General features: G+C 37.5%; 2 protein-coding genes, 1 long non-coding RNA gene and 1 pseudogene across 3 annotated transcripts in view; 2 read left to right on the top strand and 2 right to left on the bottom strand.

The window, feature by feature from the left end:
• Nucleotides 1-9,654, bottom strand: part of LOC148741222 (uncharacterized) — a 10,344-nt gene extending 690 nt beyond the window's left edge. Inside the window, exons 1-4 of the long non-coding RNA XR_015992804.1 lie at nucleotides 8,249-9,654; nucleotides 6,717-6,827; nucleotides 6,268-6,422; nucleotides 4,005-4,166 (exon numbers count right to left, since the gene is read on the bottom strand). This is a non-coding gene — a long non-coding RNA (uncharacterized LOC148741222). The remainder of the gene's footprint in view (nucleotides 1-4,004; nucleotides 4,167-6,267; nucleotides 6,423-6,716; nucleotides 6,828-8,248) is intronic.
• LOC111342383 (GFP-like fluorescent chromoprotein amFP486) lies at nucleotides 5,123-8,234 on the top strand (annotated as a pseudogene).
• Nucleotides 9,655-13,957: 4,303 nt separating the features above from the next.
• On the top strand, nucleotides 13,958-19,552 carry LOC148741221 (uncharacterized). Its single transcript, XM_088736965.1, has 2 exons — nucleotides 13,958-14,127; nucleotides 16,317-19,552. The coding sequence occupies exons 1-2, from the start codon at nucleotides 14,037-14,039 to the stop codon at nucleotides 18,323-18,325; spliced, it is 2,100 nt and encodes a 699-aa protein (XP_088593091.1). The 5' UTR covers nucleotides 13,958-14,036; the 3' UTR covers nucleotides 18,326-19,552.
• Nucleotides 19,553-19,967: 415 nt separating this feature from the next.
• Nucleotides 19,968-24,446, bottom strand: LOC111342393 (ufm1-specific protease 1). Its single transcript, XM_022949466.2, has 5 exons — nucleotides 24,313-24,446; nucleotides 22,589-22,792; nucleotides 21,939-22,044; nucleotides 20,836-20,912; nucleotides 19,968-20,702 (listed from the first exon to the last, which is right to left on the bottom strand). Exons 1-5 carry the CDS (start codon nucleotides 24,424-24,426, stop codon nucleotides 20,568-20,570), a joined length of 636 nt encoding a protein of 211 aa, XP_022805201.2. The 5' UTR covers nucleotides 24,427-24,446; the 3' UTR covers nucleotides 19,968-20,567.
• Nucleotides 24,447-24,609: the final 163 nt, after the last annotated feature.

The raw sequence follows: 24,609 nt of genomic DNA, 5'->3' as shown, positions 1-24,609 counted from the left end.
ATTATATACGGATGCAAGGTGCGAGAAAGAAAGGGAAGAAAATTATTGAATATAGAGAATAAAGGTTAATTACACAAGTAAAGAATACGAATTACGTGATAGATACAAATACCACACACAAGACATAACCCAACAGAGTAAAAGAATGCATTACATAATCCTAAGTTAATTCTTTTGAATACTTTCATGACACATCCTAACGTTTTACTGCCCATAATAATAGTAATAAAGATAATAATAATAATCTTCTTATATAGGGCTGTTTCTCTACCGAAACAACAACACTTCACAACAGTGGATGATGTAGCATTAAGAAAAAAGCCTAAAAAACAGTCATTGATTCTTACAATTCAAAATAATTCCTAAAAAGGTACGTCTTAAGAGTAGATTTAAAAAGATTCTGTTGACTCACAACGTTTTGCACTTAATGGGAGGATATTCCGCAGTTTTAGAGCAATGAAGGAAAATGCTCGCTCCCCATACGTCTTAAGTTGGCAGCGGGACTGCACCAGTAGTTCCTTATCAGACGAACGTAATATCCTTGATGGTCTATAGCGAATTAAGAAAATCTGTTGTCAGGGAAGGCTTTGTTCACCTTAATGTCTTTCATTTTCTCTGGTCAGGAACCTTACTTCAGATTTTGATTTTTGTTATCTGTTGATGTGACGTGACTGTTCCCGTTGACAATCTTTAAGGTTAATTATAATACGAATATTTACGCCATCGCTCCCCAACTGTAAAAGCGTACGATCGACGAAGAACCATCTTGTTGATTTCAATCTTTTTAGTTTCTCGGAACTCTGTCAGGAAACCCCTTAATGATTTCACCAACTGCTTCTCATTGATTCTCAAATGAATTAAACAAAGCTCTATATAAAATTTTTGTAAACAAAAAAATAAAGGAAGACATAATATTGACCTCCTTATGAAATCATGTCACGCTTTATGCCTCAAACTCTTGTCACGCTACGGCCGATTTCAAATTTTTGGCGTACACTGTACATATCACATTAGATATTGAAATCAAGATTTAAGAATTTGCCTGGATTATAACAAGAAAAAGGCAAACTGCTGTTCTTTATTTCGTTCTTTGGCATTCATCTTTGCTATGTTAAACCTGTGGGCTTCCCTTGAAAATTTTAAGACAAATTTAACAGCTGCTGCAGTATTTCACAGAAGCACTATTCAGTCACGGTAGTGCGTGATTGTTTGTTGGCCTTATCGTAAATAAGCGCCGGACCTTCGATGTGCTTTCAAGCCTTATGTTTTAAAACAAAAAAAGAGGAGGCCCAAAATTGATCTGTCTCAGTGTGAAATATGATCCAACCCACAAAACATACTAGGAAAATGTTTGTGAGAAATCATTTTATCAATCTGATCTAAGCGGATCTACCCTTGGCACGAAAACCTCTGAAAATGGCTCTTTCGGTGCACGCTTTATTTCGACGCGTAACGCGTGATATTGATTTCCATACTCTCCAAGGCTCTTTTCAATTACTTGGAATAACTGTTAAGACAAAAAGGTTCTAAATTTTAAAGTTCGCCAGCGGTTTCACTTCATTCCATTCGCTCTTTAGGGTTTTTCTTTCATTCAAGAAAGCAAAGGGCAACAAAAATGAACATCTCACTTAGGCTAAAAAGAGCCATGCGCTCAAAACAACTTGAAGGATAACTATGGCTCGACATTTTTTTTCTTTTGTTTTTCACATGCCTCAAAACAAGCATAGGTATTATTTCAGTGTGGCTATAAATATCGCAAAAAGGAAATAAGAAATTGTAGAATGACAGCTTATTCAAGAGATATTACCTCTCAACTCCACATGTGCGAAGTTAAAGACGAGATCACGTACGCAACATCTAAACGACAGAAACTGTTCAAGTAGGCCCCAGTCCAGGGAAATTTTCGATAACGAGTGGGAAGTGATGAAGAAAGGTTTAGTTTGGAAGTGATTCATCACAATTTGAGTGATAACATTGTTTTTAGAGATACCAAACAAGTATATCCGTGTCATATTCACTAGAATTTATTGCTTTGAGTTCAATTCTGTTACATGTAGATGATCGTTTTGAGAAACACCAGCAACAAAAGAGTTTCTTTTTTTTTTCTTAATAAAAATTTTCGCGTTAAGAAACGGTTCATCCTTCAGGTGATTTTGCATCAGAGCACTTAGCCTCAAACCTACGTTAAGATATTCAAATTTACAAACAAACGTCCGACATGATTTTATTCATGTTATTTTCTCCATAAGAAAATGACTACGGAAATGATTGAAGAATATCCGAACATTGAAAAGCCAACGAACTCATACAAAATGTTCGTTGTGTAAGCAGGTAAAACTTCGTCACTGAATATGTCAGTCAAATATCTTACACCCCTTGGACCATGAAAGCATCCATACCTCGTTATATTTTTTTGGGAATTATCTGTAGACCCTAAGCCAACTTTAATGATTGATAATCTCTGCTTGATCAATTATTGCGAGTTACAAACTGTACTGCACCGGGTAGCACAACTTTCGTGTTTAAGACAGGGTGTCCGCTTAACGTAATACATCCAGAAGAGTCAGTTTCCCCAAAATGCTTATCTCTTTTTTTTATTTGTTTGGTCACGGTATTTTTCATGTCCTATTTCTGTACGAAATGTCGATGAAGGGACCTTTTGTTGCGATTCAAGCTCTATTTGTCATTTTTCATCCAGTTGTTAACAGTTTTTTGTTTTTAAATCTTCTTTTCTGATTACATTTTCAACCGCTTTGAAATTGATCATAATGTAACTCAATCACAGCCACAGTCGTTTTTGTCTCCGTTTGCTTCTGCGCAAAAACCCAACTGTGTGACAATTATAGACTATATCCCGTATCACTTCGTGGTATTCTGTCGAGTAAAGACCAGGAAAATAACCAGATTTCCCGTATAAATCGCAGAAATGATTTTCAATGAGTTGTTCAGGCATAAGCCTTTCTTTGGTACTTCATCCCTGTACAGCGGTATAATTTTTTCGTACAATGACGAGGACAAAACTTAGCAATGGCGCGTAGCCACTGTATACTGCAAGTAAACCTTAAATAATTTAACTGCTTTCCATTCTCTCTTACTCGGGGAAGCGTTTTCGTGCATCTTAAAGATTAGTTTCGTGATAAGCATCGTGGCAATAATAATAGTCCAGTAGACTGACTGATTATTCCTCCGTGCATTGAAAGAGTTTGGTAAATTATTTATCCCCTCTAATTGTTAAAGTGGCTCAAAACCAGCCGCCCCATTCATCTTTTATCCTTTAGTTTCTTTAAAAATTTTTAATCAGAACGTAATCTTTCCAGCCTTTAAAGCAGCTGAACTGTTTTCCACGTAAGCCTAACACGACATAAGTTAAGGTGTCACTTTAAAAAGGGAAAAAGAGTAAGTTCTAACCTCGTATATTCACTTTAAGAGTCACGTGATAAAATCTAAGAATCCGGCCATGAATCTTCTCCAGATTGACCCACCAACGACACATTACAAATATTTTTATCCTGATAGATTGTTATACGCAAACAAATCTACAATTTTTCACGGTGTCGGGCACCAAATGAACGTAACAGATGTATGACAAATGAAGTAAATCTACAAATGACGTACATGACAAAATCATGATATATCATATATTATATTTAACAATCATTCGCCGAAGGTGAGGTGAATATCGTCGAATAATCCCCGAGACGAAGTCGAGGGGATTATTCGACAATATTCACCGAAGCTGAGGCGAATAATTGTTTTAGTGTAATTTCAGAGCTGAACAACAGAGAGATTTCTAAAATCATAACATTTCAGTAACATTTATTAACATTTTATTTTAACATTTTATATAAACCGCGTGGAGCGGTTTATATAGCGTCATATAAGGAATCGCTCGACCAATCAGATCGCTGGAAACTCTTTGCTCAGCTCTGAAATTATACTAAATATATATATATATATATATTATCTTGCATAATTCGATTTGGCTATTTGAAGGGTTGATTTACCTTGACTTTGCAATCAGTTCACGATTTCAGTGAAGGAGTCAGCTACTGCAGTTAAGCCTCATCGGTTCGAAGTCCTTTAGCAAGCAAGTTATTCATTCTCAACATGGTTCTTTCAAAGTAGGCAAGCGGATTCCCGGGTTTAAGAAATGTAGCAAATTCAATCTATTTTAGAAATGAAGAGAAGAAATTTCGATTCAACCCGCCGTATCATGCTTAAACGTTAACTTCAACCGGGAAGCAATCGATTGGTAGGTTACACGATACACTCACTTAGTCACGAATTTACATGTACAAACATCCTTGCAAAAAAAACTGTCCTCACGGAAAAAACGTCTTTTCGACAAATGACATGACCTCGTGCCAACATTCAAGTAGAAAGAAACCGTAATAGGGCGACCACCCCAATTGCAACTGGTTTGGCCGACCAATTTAGCCTGAGTAAAATCATTTTGAAAGTATTGATATTCCAAATACACTCCGACATGAAAATGCTAGAATCTAATTCACTTTTTGTTGTATCGATCCTTTTGTTTCAGAGAGTTTCAAAGCAGGTCCTTAAACTTACGGAACAAGAATTTATAATGAGAAACGATAACCGAAATAAGTACACGAGAACGAGGCCAAGTGCGGCGTCTATTGTAAATCCAGGGTAATAAAATAAAAGAGATAAGCATAAGCGAAAGCATTCATGATATCGGCAAAGGAAAGCGAAAAGCAGAATTGCACGACTTATCTTGAAAATTTGCAATAATAAAGATGAGAAAACAGCCGTAATGCCGAAGACCACAAAACTCTGTTGAATGAGACCTAACAACGAAGGAAACTTTCCAAAACATAAAACTTTGAATGTTTAGACGCACAATCTCTCTAACATTCCAGAGTTCTCGTTCGGCGTCCGCGAGCAGCCTTGCCTTTGATGTCATCATTTAACTGTCTTCCTCACTGATTCGTAAGGAGCACTATTTGTTGGCCTTTCTAATAGATCTTTTCACTAGCCCTTGTCTTATGCATGAACCAATTCATAATTCTCTAAGCATTTTAAAATACACCTTTGAGTCCACCCTGAAAATAAGCTGGTTTTATTTTCATTGCGTTTTTCTCTTTCGTTGATCCAGATTATCCCAGATGACATGATGAAAACGGGATATGAAATGAAGGGCTGGGTCAATGGCCATGAATTTACCATCAAAAGAGAAGGCAACGGGAAACCTTACGAGTAAGTATCTGTAACAGATCAGCATAGATTTACTCACTGCAAAAATAATTAACTGTTCAGCCGGGCTAAAAAAATTAAACTGAAGGTGGAGTCACGTAAGAATTCCTAAAACAAATATTGAAAGAAACTTGATGTGGGGTAAGTGGAAATGGATTTACTAAAGAAGAAAAATTTACGAAGACCCTCAAAAAGATACAAATCAAACTGGAAAACTACTCCTTCTAACTGATTTTAGGGGGAAACAGATAGCCAATTTTAAAGTCATCACAGGGGCACCACTTCCGTTCTCCTTTGACATACTGTCGTCAGCGTTTCAATATGGAAACAGATGCTTCACTGAATACCCTGCCGACATGCCCGACTATTTCAAGCAAGCCTTTCCAGCTAGAATGTCATATGAAAAGACGTTTACATTTGAGGATGGAGGACTTGCTACAGCCAGTGGACACATTAGGTATATGATGAACTACAAATGTTAGTTATATTTCTTCAATCAATTATTTCTGTTTTCTTTTTCTATATCAGTATTGCGATTCACTTGTACTGTATTGTTGGGGAAGATCTGAGAGTAGTCCACTATAGACATGTAGATATGGTATCAGTTGCATTAAGAGCCATTGGAAACAAAGAGCCTACTGTTTCATCAGGCTGAATTTTTTTTGTGAGTGGCCGCAGCCTTCAATCCATTTTGGTCCTAATTTTTGAAAAGCAAAAGGTGATTAAAAGAATATTTTAAAGATGTAGTGTTTGAGTAATTTGTCCGTTAAAAGGTAACAAACACATTGTTAGAGTGTTTCTTCACGTCGTGGATTATATGCTTTGCTTCTTCGCAGAGCCTCGAAGGCAACTGCTTCAGGCATAAGTCCATTTTTCACGGCGTAAACTTTCCTGCTGACGGACCTGTCATGAAAAAGGAGACGCCGACTGGCTGGGACCCGTCCTTTGAGAAAAATGACCTTTCGTAATGGCTATCTAAAGGGCGACGTTAGTATGCTTCTCCTACTCAAAAATGGAGGCTATCACAGATGTTACTTCAATACTACTTACCAGTAAGGTTTCTTTGTTGTTAGAAAACCTCTGAGATGTTATGCCATGTGCCATTCTTTCAGAGATTGGCGGGCTCTTTCCTCAAAGCACTGATCGACAAACAGAGCCATTTAGAAGGACTTCTCATTTTTTTCATGTTCAGTGAACTCTCAAGGCTATGAGTGAAATTATAATATTACAGTACAAAACTAACTTCATTTTTATAGCATGGTAGTTTGATTAAGCTGGATAAAAACGCAGCTCCTGACTAAGCTGAGCTAAGCCTGACTAGTTGCCATAACATTTTTCTCGGTTAGAAGATAACACGAGGTACTCTGATCCTGATGATAGTTATCTTCAAAGTTGCGGGGTCTAACTTCTGTATCCTAAGAGGAAAATTTCTGTATTGAATGGTTAATTTCAATTAGTGAATACTTTTTATGTCAAAATCTTTATAACCTGTTTCTTACTAGGAAAATATTAAACAGCTCAAGGTATTCGCCAGGTCTATTGATGTTTTATTCCCAGCCTCTCTTTGAAGCCACTAACGCTCAGCGGTTGATGGAGTGCATCGGTCAAATCTGAAGATGTAATGCGACACTTATGAGGTTTCCTAAACTTTTCCCTTGCTTTGCATTTCACAGAACAAAGGAGTCGGTGTCATTGCCACCCAACCACTGCGTGGAACTTCGTATCGTGAGAACCGATCTTGACAAACAGGGCAACTATGTCGAGCTTAAAGAAGATGCTGCTGCACATGTTAACCCCCCGTAAGATGGAAACAAATACAAGAGTTTCTGATAATATCTTGAATGCTTTGTAATGCGAGTGACGAGGGTTGGATATTAAAGCAGGAGTGAAATGATCCGCATTGAAGTGTATATGTTTATTTGTAACAACCTTCCACTGATGGCTAAAAGTAACACTGAATAACTATTCCCATACGAGTTGTGGAAGAATACTTGAATGTCTTACAACCCCCTTAAATAACCAACAACTCGCTTCCCCACCCCCTCCTCGCTTCTCTCATAGAACGTTACTGGATGATTCCTGACCGTTAACATTTTAGCTCGAACTCGAATGTTTATTTTTAATGCACTTCCTCGGACAGAGAATAACTCATCAGAATTTGATTCTTCATCAATATTCAACTAAGTATAAGCTAAAAGTGACTGCGGAACGAACGTTGATTACTCAATCCCACTCAGTCAACGAGAAAAAAATATTCTACTAGAATTATTTTTGCTTTTTTCTCTTTTTCTTATAATCATCTGGAGTTGGAAAGACAAATACTTTAATAGGCTGATACTCGATTTAGGATCACAGTGGTTCAAATCTACACCCGTTTTTAGACCAAAACGGCTCAAAAACCATGACCTTTCAGGTGGCAATGCTTCTTAAGGGGATATCACCCTACACCACACCCTTCCACGGACAAAATATTGCACATGTAGCCATACATGACCACATAGATCATTATTTTGGCTTAAGTTCAATAAAAAAATTTGCGAGCAGGTTTTGTTTTATTTTAGATAAAAAAGTGTCGTTCTAGCAAGTTAGCTGAATGACAAGGTAGTCTTGGGGTAAATCCGACCGTTTAGACTGGTTCTTATTTGGTCATGATTTTGCTATACGCACTGTTTTCACGAAAACGGTCTTTCCGTCTCCTGCATCTATTAATTAGATAATTTGGTTAGGCAGGGGACGTTAAAGAACCCACTCACGAAATTACTGTGATGTGGTCTGGCCAGTTTACTGGGAATTGGGGGGAAGAGACATCTTCAAATAAGTTTCTTTCGATTGTTTGTAAAATGCTGATGCAGTCTGGCCAAAGTCCCCCGAACAGTGTTGTGATGCGCATTTGATCATATCCACATGTTAATTTGCGCAATATAAATATTAAATTACTAATTACTACTAAGCCTTGCACTTTTTTACTCGAAAGCCGGCAAATTTTGAGTAATCAAGTTCAGTCCGAGGGCCCTATAATGTACTTACTAACCTGTCTTACTTGAGCTGTACTGCAGAATATTGGCCCTCGGTCGTTTTTGTAAAACCCGCTCAGCTCAGTCCGCACTGCCGCCAACTCGGGCGTGTTTTCCTTAGTGCAGCCCTCGCGCTCGGTAGGTAGGAAGCTAATCTAAGCATGAATACTCTTGGACACCTCGATTGGCGTACTTAATAGGGATGAGTTGAGGTTTGACAGTTTATATCCGTTGCACTATTATGATTGTACATCATCTGGCAGGTATAAAGTTGAGGAATGTCTGAAAGCTTGTGCTTTGGCATTGTATGAAAGGTTTTTTTATTTTTTGAATACTCATACCATCATTGTTATTATCATTGTCATCATTATTAATATCATTAATGTTAATGTTATCATTTTTATTTTCATTATTACTTTATTATCATTATCATCACTATTATTATCAATATTACTATTAATATCATTATCAACCGCCTCCTGGTTAGCTCAATTGGTTAGAGCGCCGGATTGTGTTGTGCGGGAGGTCGAGGGTTCGAGCCCCGGCCGGACCAATACTCATGGTCTTAAAATAACTGAGGAGAATTTGCTACCTTTCTATAACATCAATGAAATGGTTAGATATTCTAGTCTTCTCGGATAAGGACGAATAAATGGAGGTCCCGTCTCCTGCAGGGTTAGGGGTAGGAGACGTTAATTTCCCACACACGAGATTACTGTGTGATGGATGTCCTCCCCTGGGGTGGGATGTGTGGGGGAAAAGGTGAGGTCGTTACATGGACTAAAGCGGCTGCCAGAGGCGCCTGATAATGCTGACGTCCGATCTCAACCTTAGTAACACTGTAGACCTTAGCAATTCAGCCTATGCTGCTATTAAGGTATCGAATCATTCACTTTCACTTTCACTTTCATTATTTTTTAAAAATGTTTCAGAATTGCAAACGACAAACTGGATTCCCAGGGAAAGCTTGACTCATAACATTTCTGATGATGCATACATAGGAGCAATCTGCCAAGGCGAACTTGCTATTTAGTGATGTTTCAGGCCTAAGTTGGAGAATTAAGAAGTAAGAGAACTGGAAAAATTGTTACTTTGTTCACAATTAAACCTTAATTACCTAAAGTAACATTTGTTTTTTTAATTTTTTGTTTGGCCAAATGGAAGTTTCTCGCATGTGTCGTTTCTTTTGCTGGCCCAAGTGTTCTTCGAAGATTGCCGCAAATTTGCCAAGATTTTACTTTGCAGGAAAGGCAAGACTATCAATCCAACTATACTACATTTAATTTGGTTTATCGACTGAGTTGACAAAGTAAATTGGCTCTGACGAGGACCTAACGTTCGACACGTCAGCTACAGAAACTCTACAAGGTGGCCAATTTAAAGTATCAGTTATTGTTTACACACATGTATTGCCCTCCCCCACCCCCCTCCACTGACGCAGCGCTACAGTTTTCTTTAGAATCTAACCCCCTTTATTCAACTACTACATTTAAAGAAGACTAATTTACCACTGAATTTTTTTTTTACCTACATATGCATTGCTCAAATGGTCGTCATAATATGTATTCGATGTCTCACGCCATGCTTCTCATCAAACGTTCCCACGCAAACCTGTCTTAAAATCTAATTAGTAAACTTCTGCACGGGTGGGCGTAGTACCACAAACACTTGACATTTTGGTCGTTAAATGAAAATGACGCTTCTTAGCGGTTTTTTGCTTCAATACCTTTTTTTTCGAAAGAGTGGACATGAATAACGTCGATATTATTATTTACAGCCCTTTCTATCCTATTATCTGAAAAGCATCTGCATAAAATGGCCTTTCGGAAAGGCTCCTTTGGAAGTTAAAAGCTCACTGTCTAGCATGTTTAATATTTAACAGTTCTAGCATTCAAGAAACATACCAGTTTAAGATAAACTGATCATTATTTTTTTTAAAAACAGTCGAATCCCGATTTCTCGAACCCTCGGTTTCTCGAACCTCCCGATATCTCGAACCAAACCTTGTTTCCCTCGGATTTGCTTCACTTGTAATTTCACCCCCGATTTCTCGAACTCCCGATTTCTCGAACCAATTTGCGTTTCCCCTGGAGGTACGAGAAATCGGGATTCCACTGTAAATAATCGGCTGATAGGAGCAGAACACAACAAAAAGTATTTCATACCATGACTCAGTGGAAGTATTCTTCCAACTGACTCGCGAGGACTATATATTTGCACCAACCTAAATCATGGCAAAGTTGTTTACAGATGAAGCTCCTAAAGCATCTTGAATGGTGGATTTGATGCAGTAAATGGTCAAAAAATTGACGGCGTAACAGATGAAGAAAAAAAAAAAAAAAAAACCTACCAATTCTCCTTAATGACTGCAATACGTTCCCTCGAATGTTAGTAGTGAGAATTTATATCAGTTATAGGAAATTAATTTGCTCAATACGATTTCAAGGTAAAAGTGGAAGCAAACGAGTACTAAGCAGTTTGAAATGAAGTAATATCAGTCGTTTTTGCTTTTAGTCTTACCGAATAAATGTTTGCAGGGTGCAACACAAAGCAATAAACAGACTATCTCTCACTGAGGTTACATGCGTGAATGCGATTAGATAGTAGAGGCAAATTTTGCGCAATACGCACTAAAGCAAAACCCTTTCAGTCGAATTTAATTAGGGGCAGCCATTATCTTTTAAAATACTCACGCTAAAAACTAGAAAGAGGTCTAATAAATGTTCTTCCTTGTAGCAGAGACATCACAGTCTAGAAAACGTCTGATCAACCAGGGATGGGCGGATAAAATCTTGGATACAAGAGCGATGTTGCGACAGTGCACTGATCTGCAAAAAGCGATCAAGCTGCAGTCTGCATCAGTTCTCTTGCGTTTCATAGTTCAAAGAAAAGTTCTAGTTGATAACTGAGTACCAGTCAAGATCCGTTTTATATAGCAACCCCCTAAGCTTTGTGATAACACAGCTAATCAGCGGCGAGCGCAGCAACCTCTTCTTTTGATTTCAATGTTATCTTGTAAACAGGTTATGATATAGCATCAAATTCTCCCATCTTGTTTACAAGGAACTGTATAGCAGTCAGAAGAGAGAATTACTGACTGGACCACCCTGCCCCGTCACCCCCTCCTCTCTCAATCATGGCAACCATTGATGCCTTTTTGATAATTTTTTTTTCCAGCAATTAATAAACAAAAGCAGAAGGCTCAATTATTACTTGATCACATAATGATTATGCATAGATCTATCTTTGAGTTATGGATGCCACTGTAAGAAATAGCGTCAGTCGAAAGATTATTAATAAGTTTGCATTCCAAGAGAAAATGATAAAACCTCATATTAAAATACGATGTGTACTGTTTAGGCATTGAATGTTGTCTCTTTCGCTTTAAGCTAGTTTTCGTCTCCCAGCGGGTTAAACAAATGAGCATGAATTCTTCCGAGGATTAAGTTTGCATTTTCTTTGTTTCGATGGTTTTCTAGAACAATTTATGTCCTCTGTGCGTGGTCAGTCACCTAAAATGGTTCCATAAAAAGAGCAGCGGGAATTTACTTCACTCTGCCTTTCTCTAAGGCAATCAAGAAAGGCCAATTTGTTTATTAATCAATAAGGAGATCTGAGAGAGAGCTTCTTTTCTTCATTACCAGTATCTTACGCTAAAAAAAATCATAGACGCTAAAGCGATTAGTATTAAAGAAACTATTGAGCTGCGACGACGCGTAAAAATAGGACGCTTGGCATTCTTATGATATATTAATTGATTTCGAACAATTTTCTTCATTTGAGACGTTGAAAATTTATGTTCGCTGGAATTTGGTTTCACGAAGGGCTTCAGATTATTGAGCTATTACTTCTACGATAAATTTGCTTAGGTGATGTGAAATTATTTTCTTCATGGTTCCGTGATAAAATCGATCATTAAAATGATTAAGGAGCCTTCTATTGTTAGGTAGGCCTACTGCTTTTGCATTGTTTTCCATTCATTTCGTTTGGCTGACTTTTGTGTGCCTCAAATGTCAATAGAATAGTACTCTTAATCTTTCCAGACACGAGAGGAAAATTTACGCTCGCATTACATGTTAGTTTAAGTCTACCAGCTGCATTTATAAGAGAAGTACAAAGGAGATCGAACAACTTATGCCTGCCATCGCTTCGTTTTTCAATTCAGTGATTATTAAAAATCAAATTGCACCAATCGTAGTAAACATGTCTGTATATTACGCATAAAACGCACACCGGTATTGGACTGTTTTGATAAATGTTTAGTCCACCATAGAGATTGTTTTACAAGGCGCAGAAACAGGACACCGATAAAACGTCGCCTTCTATTAAAAAGAAAACTGAAGATAGAGAAACAGCCCTAATACTGAGAAGTCCATTAAATTTTTCTACGGAGGTAATTTTTTCCGGTTGGGTAGGCTTTTCCAGAAACACCACTTCCTTTGAAATGAAGGGACGCCACGCTATGAATGACTGCCTCTATTTAATTCATATTCGTGGCGTTGTCCAAAGAGCACTTCATCACGTCCCATGCTCCTTTTGGACTCTAAAAGTACAAAGTCCCTAAGGAATAGTTTCATTGAGTGTAAAAGAGAAGCTTTCTGCTTAGACCTTCCAAACTGCAGAACATTTATATAAGCGACGAAAAACTCTATTCAGCCAAAACAATCACGGGTATGCTTAAAAACTGTTCATTTACAATACACGCTCTGCCCCTTCAAGCAAATTGTTCGGCACACACAACAAATGCAAATCAAATTCTTTCAGAAGCAGAAAGAACAAAAAGAACAAAACACCTGAGTGGGTCCTAAGCACTGTGACAACATGGCTATTTTTTTAGCGCAGGCTTGTTGAGTGGTCAGCAGAACAACAAGTGAAGCACCATTGTCCTTCAGCTCTTTAATTACCTTTTAATGTACAGATAATTATTTCCTTATCCTAGATAGCGCACCGACATCAATTTAAAATGTCAAAAGTCATGAGCAAAGCTTGATTTTGCCTATGGAACTAAAAAAAATAGTGCTGATTGCAAGAGGATCAGTGCTATAAAATATTTTCTGGGCGAAAAAGTATATTTATACAACTTTTTGTTTCTAGAAGGATGCCTTTGTATTCTGAAAGAAAATAAATTCTTTTCTTTGGTCTCAGTCACTCATGCGTCGACCATCCAACGCAACTTCAAGTGACACTTCAATGGGTTTTATATAACACAACTAAGTCGTTGAACCTTTTTCAGAGGTTCAAAGAACTTCTTCATGCAAAACTTGAACCGAATTGAAAGCTAAGACATTTTGGTAGTTATACTTTGCTTTATGATAACCAAAAGGAACACAGATGACACTGAAGAATACACCATCAACTAACACAAAAATTTTTTACGGGTCATTAAACACAAGTCTTTAAAAAGAAATTTGCATAGGCAAAACCATTCGCTCTAAATCTTCCGCCACAAATACATCTAAACCCTCGCGAACAAAATTACACACTATAAGAAAGACTTAACCCATTCTTCTTTCATAAAAGAAATCAATATGTACTGATCCATTTGGCCGGTTAAACTAACTAAAAATAATTTGGCAGAGTTTTTTATGCATGCCTGGTCAAGAAAAAAATTTCTTTTTAGAAATGGCTTTAGGCGTGCAAACAAAATCGGCATCTTTTATCAGCAAAAAACGCCCTTTACAGCTGGGTGGTAATGTATTCAAGTATTTTCAATAAAAGAAAATCGTAGAATGACTCCAGGATTAGTCTTGAGAGTTTGGCGTCCTCGCGCGGTCTACAATTTTAAAGAGACTTAAAGTTCGCTCCATGATGATTCGTCTGGCTGCTCTAGGAATTTTGCTGGTGACTTTTATTGCAAGCATCGATGCTTTCCCCAAAAATAGGCTTGATGCACGAGGTAGGTTTAATCGTAAAATTGATAATTGTTTACCCATATCGAAAATTTTGGCGTCAAGCTTTTCCCATCAGCAGTTACGCCTCTCTTCTTGTTTGGAATGATACTATGCATTAGCAAACTTCAAGACACTTCTACCGCGCTCTGCAGCCGAAAATTTGAATTTTGCTTCCTGCGATTTCACTGGATGCAAAATTTTGTTCAGGTCTGAGCTCAAATCATCCAAATTGTGATCTGGATTAAGAACGAGATAAATTATGCAAGCAGGGTTAAAGTCACCGTTTCTAAAACAGCCAAGGCTACCTCTTTTGCTTGTTTAATAAGATTAAACTGATTTCATAGTGTGCAGTAAGCATCAAAAATGTAGTTGTGATTTAATTCTTTGCTCAGTGGCATCTGACGAAATTGAGTTTTAATTGATTTAGAGTAGTTACGTCAACAAAGAAAATATTCGAAGAGTTTTATACACCCCTCTACCTATAGGTAGCAGTGACTCGCCAAATAAGATCAAATACATGATCTGCAAACAAAAATTGGACCCCACACGATAAACTTAGGCAAAGAACATTCTTAATGCGTGTTAAACCGGAAAGCTTCCATGCGCTAAGCTTTGTTAGCTGTTGATTTTAATAAGCAACTTCTCTTAAAAAAAAAAAAAAAAGGAAATGACGATTTAAACAGTGATCACTTGCTAAAAAAATTTTGACTTAGGTACTGTATTTTTCCATTGAAATGCTATGAAGCTTGAAGTTAAAAATTGTCTCAGCAAAGCTAGTCTGTTCTTTTGGGTGTGTCGAGCTCTTTGCAATTTCTATCATATCATGGTTGAATTATCAGGAGGGTCGCGTTTTTGGAGGACTGGAACGAACAACATAAAAGATTCAGGGGTAGGGTGGGTGGGGTGGCCACCAGAGCAAACGAATGACCAAGAAGGCAGTGGTCCCAATCCGTAGCGCTGGCTCATTTCGGGTTTTATTACATCAACTTTGAAATATCAATTGGCTCTCGTAGAAAGATTTATTCAAAAATTGCACTACTTTTGGCGTTAAATCACAAGCCATCGTATGGCAAACCTTGTAACTTTTTTTAGTCCCCAAAACTTTTCGTTTTCTTTAACCACTTTTTTTTTTACAAACCTGCTAAGTAAAGGATCAATAAAATATTTGTAATCACTAAAATCCTAATACCCAAGTAATGCTAGTAATGAATTTAAATATAAATCAATAATCAAAAATCGCGAAAACAAGCTCAGAAAGGTAAAGTCAGGAAATAAAAGCTTGCTTTAAAATTTAGAGGAAAAGTTGTGACATTTAGAGGAAAAATTAGTCATTAGGTTTTTGCTTAATACTTTTAGTAAGTTGTTTCAGTCATCTTTATATTATTTTATTTATCCATACAGCTGTACAGCGCTCTGAACTCTAGCATGGGCGCTATAAAAGTCTTGTATTATTGTAAGAAATATACAACGTTTTTTAGAGACATTTTTCGGCATGCTTATGCCATCTTCAATCAATGAGTAACTGAACGTGAGTAATTATATAAGAGACAAGTAGATGAATAAAATATTTACAGTATGATGTAATACAAAAGCGGGTACTAATTACAGCGTGCCAACAAACATGAAATTAAAGGTGTGAACTAAAATTCTAGAAAAGTGTTATAATGCTGTAATTGTTTGTTAAGTTCAGGTTTGATCTTATTTATATAAAAAGCTTCTTTAAGTTTTAAATCAATTGAGTTGTTGGCAGAATCCAGAATACTAAAGCAAGAAAGGAAGTATTTGTTCTTACAAGAAGGAGATGTGTTAAAATGCTTAAAAATATGCGAGTTTGTAATTAGTACCCGCTGTTGTATTACATCATACTGTAAATATTTTATTCATCTACTTGTCTGTTATATAATTACTCACGTTCAGTAACTCATTGCTTGAAGATTGCATAAGCATGCCGAAACATGTCTCTAAAAACATTTGTATATTTCTTACAATATTTATCCTACTTGCTTACCAACGTTTTCTGCCCCTAATCATAGCTAATTGTTAGAGCTAAATTTCGGTTCCCTTTGGCTCTTCTGTTGATCGTTGGGATAACGTTGAGTTTGATGTTAAGATACACTCTGAACACTGATAGGAAACATTACTCCATGCTTTGTGTTATTCAAGTTAAAAAAATGTATTTCTTGTTATATTGAAGGGAACCTTAAAAGCGATAACCCAGTGCATGGAAGACAGTCATACCCGAAGGATGTAGATCGGCGCCTGTTAGAGATTGAAAAACTTGAGAAGATGATGGATGAGGTAGAGAAAGAGGAAGAGAGCAATGATGAAGCCGAGGAAGAGAATAAAGAGGAAGAGAAAAAAGAGGTAGTGGAGAAGGAAGATGAAGGAAAAAGAGAGGAAGAGCAGGAAGAGGATGAAGAAGAGGAAGGAAAAGAAATGAGAAAAGGAGGGAAAAAAGGAAGAAAACGAAAAGGAAAAGGAAAAAAAGGAAGAGGAGGAAAAAGGAAAAAGAAGGAACAAGAGGAAGAAAAAGAAGGGGAAAAGGAGGAAGAAGTGGAAGAAAAGGAGGGAGAAGAGGAAGAAGAAATGGAGGAAAAAGAAGGCGAAGAGGAACAAGAAGAGGAAGAGGAGGAAGGTGAAAAAGAGGAGGAAGAGGAAGAGGAAGAAGGTGAAGAAGAGGAGGAAGAGGAAGAGGAAGAAGGTGAGGAAGAAGAAGAGGAGGAAGAAGAGGAAGGTGGTGAAGAAGAAGAAGAGGAAGAAGAAGAAGGTGAAGAGGAAGAGGAGGAGGAGGAAGAAAATGGTGAGGAGGAAGAGGAGGAGGAGGAAGAAGCTGGCGAGGAAGAAGAGGTAGAGGAAGAAGAAGAGGGCGAAGAAGCTGAGGAACAGGAAGAAGAGGAGGGTGAAAAAGAGGAGGAGGAAGAGGAAGAAGAAGGGGAAGAAAATGAAGAAAAGGAAGAAGAAATGGGAGAGAAGGAAGAGGAGCAAGAGGAGGAAGAGGGAGAAAAAATGGAGGAACAAGAAGAGGAAAAAGGTAAAGAGGAAGAGGAGGAAGAAATAGAACAAGGAGAAGAGGTGGAAGAGGAAGAGATTGCACAAGGCAAAAAGGAAATGGAGGAAAAAATAGAACAAGGTAAAAAAATAGAAGAGGCAGAGATAGAGGAAGGTGAAAAGGAGGAAGAAAAAGAAATAGAAGAGGGCAAAACTCAAGAAGAAAAAGAGGTTGAAAAAGGTGAAGAGGAAGAGGAAAAGGAAATAGAAGAAGGTAAAAATGAGGAGGAGAAAGAAGAAGAGGAAGGTGAAAAAGAAGAAGAGGAGGAGGAAGAGATTGGTGAGGAAGAAGAGGAAGAAGAAGAAGAAAAGGGAGAAGAGCAGGAAGAGGAAGAGGAGGAAGAGGGAGAGAAAGAAGAAGAGAAGGAAGAAGAAAAGGGAGAGGAGGAAGAGGAAGAAGAAGAGGAAAAGGGTGAGGAGGAGGAGGAAGAAGAAGAAGAGGCTGGTGAAGAAGAAGAGGAAAAAGAGGAAGAAGAAGGTGAGAAGGAAGGGGAGGAGGAAGAAAATGAGGGTGAGGAAGAAGAAGAGGAAAAAGAAAAGGAGGGAGAAAAGGAGGTAAAGGAGGAGGAGGAAGAAGGTGAAAAGGAAGAAAAGGCAAAAGAAGAGGAAGGTGAAGAAGAAGAGGAGGAGGAGGAGGAGAAAGGTGAGGAAGAAGAGCAAGAGGAGGAGGAGGAAGGTGAAGAAGAAGAGGAAGAGGAGGAGGAGGAAGGTGAAGAAGAAGAGGAAGAGGAGGAAGGTGAAGAAGAAGAGGAAGAGGAGGAGGAGGAAGGTGAAGAAGAAGAGGAAGAGGAGGAGGAGGAAGAGGAGAAGGAGGAAGAGGAGGAGGAGGAAGGTGAAGAAGAAGAGGAAGAGGAGGAGGAGGAGGAGGGTGAAGAAGAAGAGGAAGAGGAGGAAGAGGAAGGTGAAGAGGAAGAGGAAGAGGAGGAGGAGGAAGGTGAAGAAGAAGAGGAAGAGGAGGAGGAGGAAGGTGAAGAAGAAGAAGAGGAGGAGGAGGAGGAAGGTGAAGAAGAAGAGGAAGAGGAGGAGGAGGAAGGAGAAGAAGAAGAGGAAGAGGAGGTGGAAGAAGGTGAAAAGGAAGAAGAGGAAGAAGAGGAAGAAGAGTCAGGTAAAGAAGAAGAGGAAGAAGAGTCAGGTGAAGAAGAGGAAATGAAGTAGAAAGAAGGCAAATCAAAAAAATGTTAACCAAAGGATTCCAAAGTTTCCACAAGAAGCAAAGAATGAACTTGACTCTTGGCCACAAACTTTTGCAAATATCTAGTGAACATTATGAACACTGCCAGAAATAGTATTCACTAGTTTGTTTACAGCACGACAATTTTAAGCCAAAGACATGTGTCAGAAGGTAATAGAGTCACTTTCTGCACTGTCTTTACCTGCACATCTGTTAGAGTGATAGCACATTAATGGGGCTCAATTCTAAGACAAAAAAATCCATGGATAGAGTGAAGTTCCAGCATCTTAGTTATGTCAAATGGGAGAGACAGGTATGAGCTACATTACACTAATTTGAGTCTTGAAAGTGTAAGTCAGTAACTGCTATTTGTCTCTATTCATAACACCTGGAATTGAGATCATGGGACTCCACTGTATCCACTAATTGAAACAGTTGTGATTTTTGGAATAAATGAAGAACATCCTCAGCAGTTGATTTAAGAAAGACAGCTCTGTCAAATTCAGTGAGGATGTTTAAAGACTTCCAAGATGAACATCACAAACCTGCCTTTTAGCTTTTGAGATTTGCACAAGCTAATCAGTAAGTCAAATTTTTCTATTTTATTGACCAAGAATTGCAACTACTTATACCTAAGTCACATTAAAGAAACACAAACCAAACCAAAATTCATGGTACAGAGACAGGAACACCTAGCTATAGCCACAAAATACTTTCACTTTAGTTAAGTTCTCATTTAGACAAAAAAAAAAACAACTAAAACAACAAAAACCCCTCTATGTTTGGGCACTACTCATCTTCTTTGAAAGATCTTTTTAGCAGATGGAGGATTAATCCTGGAACTGCTTATTGATGAAACTTTTGCTTTAGAGAAATGTTCACTTTCTTAATAATATAAATGAAAACATTTTTAAATAAGTAACAACATGATTTCAAGAGTAATTTGGTGAAAACAAGCACTTGTCAACTTTTTGAAGACTATAGATTGCTCGAGCACGTTTTGTTGTCTTTGAAAAATTTACTTATACTTTTAAACCAAATTGCAGGAAAAATTAAGTTACTAACCCTCAGCAATACTTACGCTGGTAAAAACAAAAACATTTTGCAACCTCCAGCTGCTTTTGTTTTGAAAATTGCAACTTAATTTGTACTTTTTTTAACTTCCTGAAAATTGTTTGTAAAATAATTAAATGACATTTAGGAGTGAAAAATGGACTGTTTCTTTTTTGTAGCAAAAAAAAAAACTGGGAGATTATGGTGGGAAGAACATGGCAACATTTGAACATATGCAAAATAAAAAGCCAAATCTTGAAAAGAGGATAAATTTAGAAAAGGCACATCCCTCATACTAAAGGAGCTCATTGCAGTTTAAAAAACATTAGGGGACAAGATGTTTTCAAAAGAGTCCTAAGTCCAAGGCAGGTTACCTCAAACCCTTTTTAACAGTTTTTTCATGTACATTATTTGTCATTTTTTTAATACTTCTGGGTAGAGAACAAGCATTATCAAAGTAGAAGTTTTTGCCCAAAACACTCCACATTACAGGTAGTCAGATCTCAAAACCAAATCTATCAATCTGAAGTCCAAAAACACAGACATAAGGCCATCCTCAGGAAAAGCCATAGATGAAGTTAAAAATGAAATATTTTTAATACTTTGGGAAATATTTCCAATACCACAGTTTGTTTTTCCAATAGTAATCCAGCAGGGGTCATTGTCTTAACACAATCAGGGCTATGGAGAAACTTAATAAGACAAATTTCAAGGTTATCAAAGCCAATAAATGTCTAGAATGGCAAACCAAGGACAACCATGCACAAAATGTTCATTTTCCCACAAGAGACAATTCACAAAAAAGAACTTACACTGTAATTACTTAGTCCAAATAAACTAATTTCAAATTTTGTTACGCATCTTGCATCTTTCAGTTAGCTCGTGAGATGAAGAGCTCAAGTTCAATCTTTCATTTGTTTTTGCCTGGAAAAAAATTTGATCAGCGCAGTGTCATCACCCCAATTTGTTTGTTTATTAATCTAAAAATAAGTTTTGTGCTCTTGACAAATAGGAACATTAATGGAGAACAGGCTTAAAAATCTAACAAAATCATGGTTCAAATGCATTATGGGCTTTTGTTACCTGTCATGAAAAAAAAAAATGCCTCTTTGCAAGAGTTCATTGTAACAGATAAAAATATAGAGAAGTCTTGTATCTCTTACATCTTTATTCTTACCCTGAACTTAACTGTGGAAGACAGAAATTATAAAAAGAATATGATTTAAAAACATCATCATGGTTCTTCCACTGAACCCAGCCACTGTCTTGGAGTTCTGTTCTGACAGCCTCTCCATAGAAATGTGGATCCTGTAACAGATAAACCTTTTTATTCAGATAACTAATATACAATGACATTTTCAAAATCAACTTTGTTGCCCTTCTATATGAACCAAACAAGAAAGGGAAACAACGAGCCATTACTGACGAAAAAATATCTTACAGCAATTAAGAGGTGAAATCCTTTGCTTGTCTTGCAAATACCAAGCAGTGTCTTTGATGAAGCATCGACATCTCCACCTAAAAACAAAAATGAAATTGACAAAGTGAAGTATCTGTAGAAATCAAAAGTAGAATGGCTGGATAGAAAAATTTTTGGGACATTCCAAACTAGTGAGAAATGACCTTATTTTCCAATCAAATACTCTTCGTTTGTCCTAGGAGGCAGTCTATCCAAGTGGTTGGGGTCCTTTGGAACCATTTCTCAAATGCCCATGGGCCCAAAGCCATGTTTCAAAACCATAATTAAAGGATTAGGGAAGCAGGTTGTTGCATCCTAACTGATCCACTTGTCTCTTTAGCTGACAGTTTTATTTTATAATCTTCAAAACATTTGAAACCCACGTCTTGAATGAAAAAAGAAAAGCTTTACAGGCCCATTATGTCACTAGGACTCCTAATCTGGTTTTCCCTTGTTCAAACCCTTCATCCTGTGACTCACTAGATTAGTTCATAGATATCTTAAGTTCAACTCTTGGGCTGAGCTTTGTTACCAGCCAAATGGTCTGACTACTGTCAGTTAGGGTTGTTTATATCAAATATAAAGATGCTTCACATTAGCCTGGGAAGAGCCTTATCAGGGGAGTGATCAATTAAACAATTAAGTAAGAAAGCTAAATTAAACACATATGACCACTAGTCAAGTGGGTGAAAATATTAGAACATCCTCAAAGACGCGCATCATCATTGCTCTGCAGTAATGCAACCTACACAGTCAAGAAACCCTCATCACAAGGCATAATGGTAGGTGAGCCACATCCCTGATTTTGATGCAAATTGTTGGAAAAATTGTCCATCTTTTAAGAATAGCATCGCAGTGAAGTTTTGATAGAGATGAAAATTACAGTTTTAGTTATTAAAATCATAACCAATCAAACAACAACTTGCTTGGGTAGCTGATGATTACATTAAAAACTATCTTAACATACAAGGAGTTGTTGATGAACTTGTAAAGGTAACTAATGCTTGATCCACTAAAGCTCTATCATGAGGCATTAGAATCTGTTTAAGCACTAAGATGAAATCTTAATAGCAATATTAGCTTACCTATCATTACAGGTGAGCCAAATTGTTTAAAATGCCTCAGAAGAAGTGGTGCAGCTTTCTGCTCCACAGATTCCCCTTGTAGGATATGAATGACCTTACTGCAAACCTGAAACAAGATAACCAGCATTTGCCAATTATTTTACTACCACCCTTTTTTCTAGGGTCTTTTCAAAAAAGAAAACATTCATAACTGGAAATAAAATTTCAATTCCATGGCAGACAGCTCAGTAAAGTATAGCAAGAAAAATTTGCAAAAAAAGGCTAAACTCTTTAGGTAATCTTCACCGTTTGCCCGCCAGATTTTCCATAATGCATTCATAACCCTTACCAAATACTTGTCTACAAGAGACTTTTTTGCTAAATTTGACCCTTTATTACCATACTAATTGTAAGAGATATATAAGACACATAGAAAGGTTTCTTGGCCTAAATTTTTAAGAAATACAAACAATTTGACTGTCAAACTCGAGTTTTGCCATCTTCTTGGCCAAGGCAAACCTTTAGGATAATTAGAGCCTGTTTTCATTTTTGTACCTAAAATTTGAATGCCAGTTAGCACAATCACTTTTATTACAACATTACTCAGAAAAACTGGAAATGCAAACCCGCCACAAGTAAAATAAACACCAAGAACATTGATAGTTACCTACTCCAAAAGTCTGATCCAAATAAAAACAGGCCTCTACACAGCCAATCCATTCTCTTGATCCAACAAAAGAATCTGGTTTGTCCCCCATTTCAACCAAAGTTTGCTGTATGTCTTGAAGGCTGGGTACTGGATGCTTTTGATTCTTTAATACATGACCCACCCACGAACAAATGGTCTGCAGTGTCCTGTATCCACACCCCCAACCCTTCAATAGAAGCACATAACATTTGAATGGTATATCAATATGACTCATTACTTGCAGGGGGAGGGAAAGGACAGCAACAAAAAGGTAATTAGGAGTGGTTAAGCAGGGTGGGAGGGTCAGCAAAACAAGCCCTTCACAAGGGAAGATCAGCAGGGAGGGAGGGTCAGTAAAAGAAGGCCTTCACAAGGAAAGATCAGCAGGGACAGGGGGTCAAAACAAGCCCTTCGCAAGGGAAGATCAGCAGGGAGGGGGGGTCAGTAAAACAAGCCCTTCACAAGGGAAGATCAGCAGGGAGGGGGGTCAGTAAAACAGACCCTTCATAAGGGAAGATCAGCAGTGGGGTCAGTAAAACAAGCCCTTCACAAGGGAAGATCAGCAAGGAGGGAGGTTTCAGCAAAACAAGCCCTTCAAAGGAAAAGATCAGCAGGGAGGAGGGGGTCAGAAAAACAAGCCCTTCACAAGGGCAGATCAGCAAGGAGGGGGGGCAGCAAAACTAGTCCTTCACAAGAGAAGATCAGCAGGGAGGGGGGGATCAGTAAAACAAGCCCTTCACAAGGGCAGATCAGGGTATTTGAAATTGGCTATTTTCGTCGTTTTCCCTCCCCCTAGTCCCTTAAAGAGAACAGTATGGAGAGATTGTACTTACTGATGTTAGGGTGTAAAGAATTAATTAAAGTATACTTGAGGCATGAAATTTTCAAAAACTTGTGCATGAAATGGGATAAGGAATCCCTCTTTGCAACCCTATTTTTGTGTCCAGTCATTTCTCAAATTTAGGTATCCTTCATTTACAAGAAGAATCAACAACAATGATATTTGTTACCTAATGAATGTTTCTTCATTGGTCATCAATAACTGTTGCCACATAACAAAAAGCAGACTGATCAAAATAATCAATTTTTGTTGTTTCAGTCAAGCCCTAACCATGATTTGCTTGTTGCTATTATGTATATTATGATTTGACCATTGTTATTTGAATTTTATATATTTCACAGGAATTGTTAATTTAACTTATGATTAGTCCAGGTGTTTCTTTTCCTTTTGTTATTCAAACTTTCTTTTTTTTAAAAAAATTGACATATACATATGAATTTCGTTTTTCTCTCTGTGTTGTAACTGTCTTTTTGGTGTGAGCGGGATGAAAGAAGCAAAAGTTTGTTTTCAATGGTGTAAAAATATTAATGCTCGCATGCTACAAAAACGTATCACCTATAATTTTTTACCAAAACTGTTCCTCTCTATTCTCATCCAGTGTCAAATGATAAAGTTCACATTACAGAAGCTTGCATTTGGGTTATAGTAGTATCAACGCAGTTAACCAGTTTTTGCGAAAAGACTAGTCGAGGAAATGTTTTCAAAACTGAAGCATAACATTTATCGTTATAAATGAGATGTACACTTATGTAGCATTTTCCCACATGTTTGAATCTGAGTGATTCATGCGCGCATTATAGCACTTTCAAAAATTACTGAATAATCTGTGAGAAAAGTAACCTGTTCTAATTTTCAACTTCACTCACTCTATCATCGAAACCATCCACGTTGTAATGGTAAAATTCATACTTTCCCCGGATGATGGCAGCGTCAACAAGTTCACCGGGAAACTCTAGACCTTCGTGAACATCACTCAACATTTCTGATATCACCGCCCGCGTTTACCAGCGGTAGTGATCCAAAAATATATGCGCACACTATATGCGCATAGTGTTAAGAGAAAAAGTCAAGGAGAGGGTAGTGAAATGTCTCCCCAGGTAGGTGACATTCTTAGAAATTCCCAATTTAACCTCTGTTCCTCTCTACTTATGATTAATCTCCCG

This window comes from Stylophora pistillata, chromosome 1, assembly GCF_964205215.1.
Source record: "Stylophora pistillata chromosome 1, jaStyPist1.2, whole genome shotgun sequence".
In the NCBI taxonomy this organism is placed as follows: Eukaryota; Metazoa; Cnidaria; class Anthozoa; order Scleractinia; family Pocilloporidae; genus Stylophora; species Stylophora pistillata.
Note: the sequence above shows the minus strand (reverse complement) of the source record. Positions and strands in the feature narration are given on the sequence as shown.

Bases quoted from the DNA above. Each gene is read 5' to 3' on its own strand.
- LOC111342393 (XM_022949466.2), bottom strand. From the start codon at position 24,426: ATGTTGAGTGATGTTCACGAAGGTCTAGAGTTTCCCGGTGAACTTGTT. The intron at 20,913-21,938 runs GTAAGCTAATAT...TTTTGTTTTTAG, and splicing joins TGGCTCACCTGTAATGATAG to GTGGAGATGTCGATGCTTCA. The intron at 20,703-20,835 runs GTAAGATATTTT...TATCTGTTACAG, and splicing joins GATTTCACCTCTTAATTGCT to GATCCACATTTCTATGGAGA.
- LOC148741221 (XM_088736965.1), top strand. From the start codon at position 14,037: ATGATGATTCGTCTGGCTGCTCTAGGAATTTTGCTGGTGACTTTTATT. The intron at 14,128-16,316 runs GTAGGTTTAATC...GTTATATTGAAG, and splicing joins AAATAGGCTTGATGCACGAG to GGAACCTTAAAAGCGATAAC.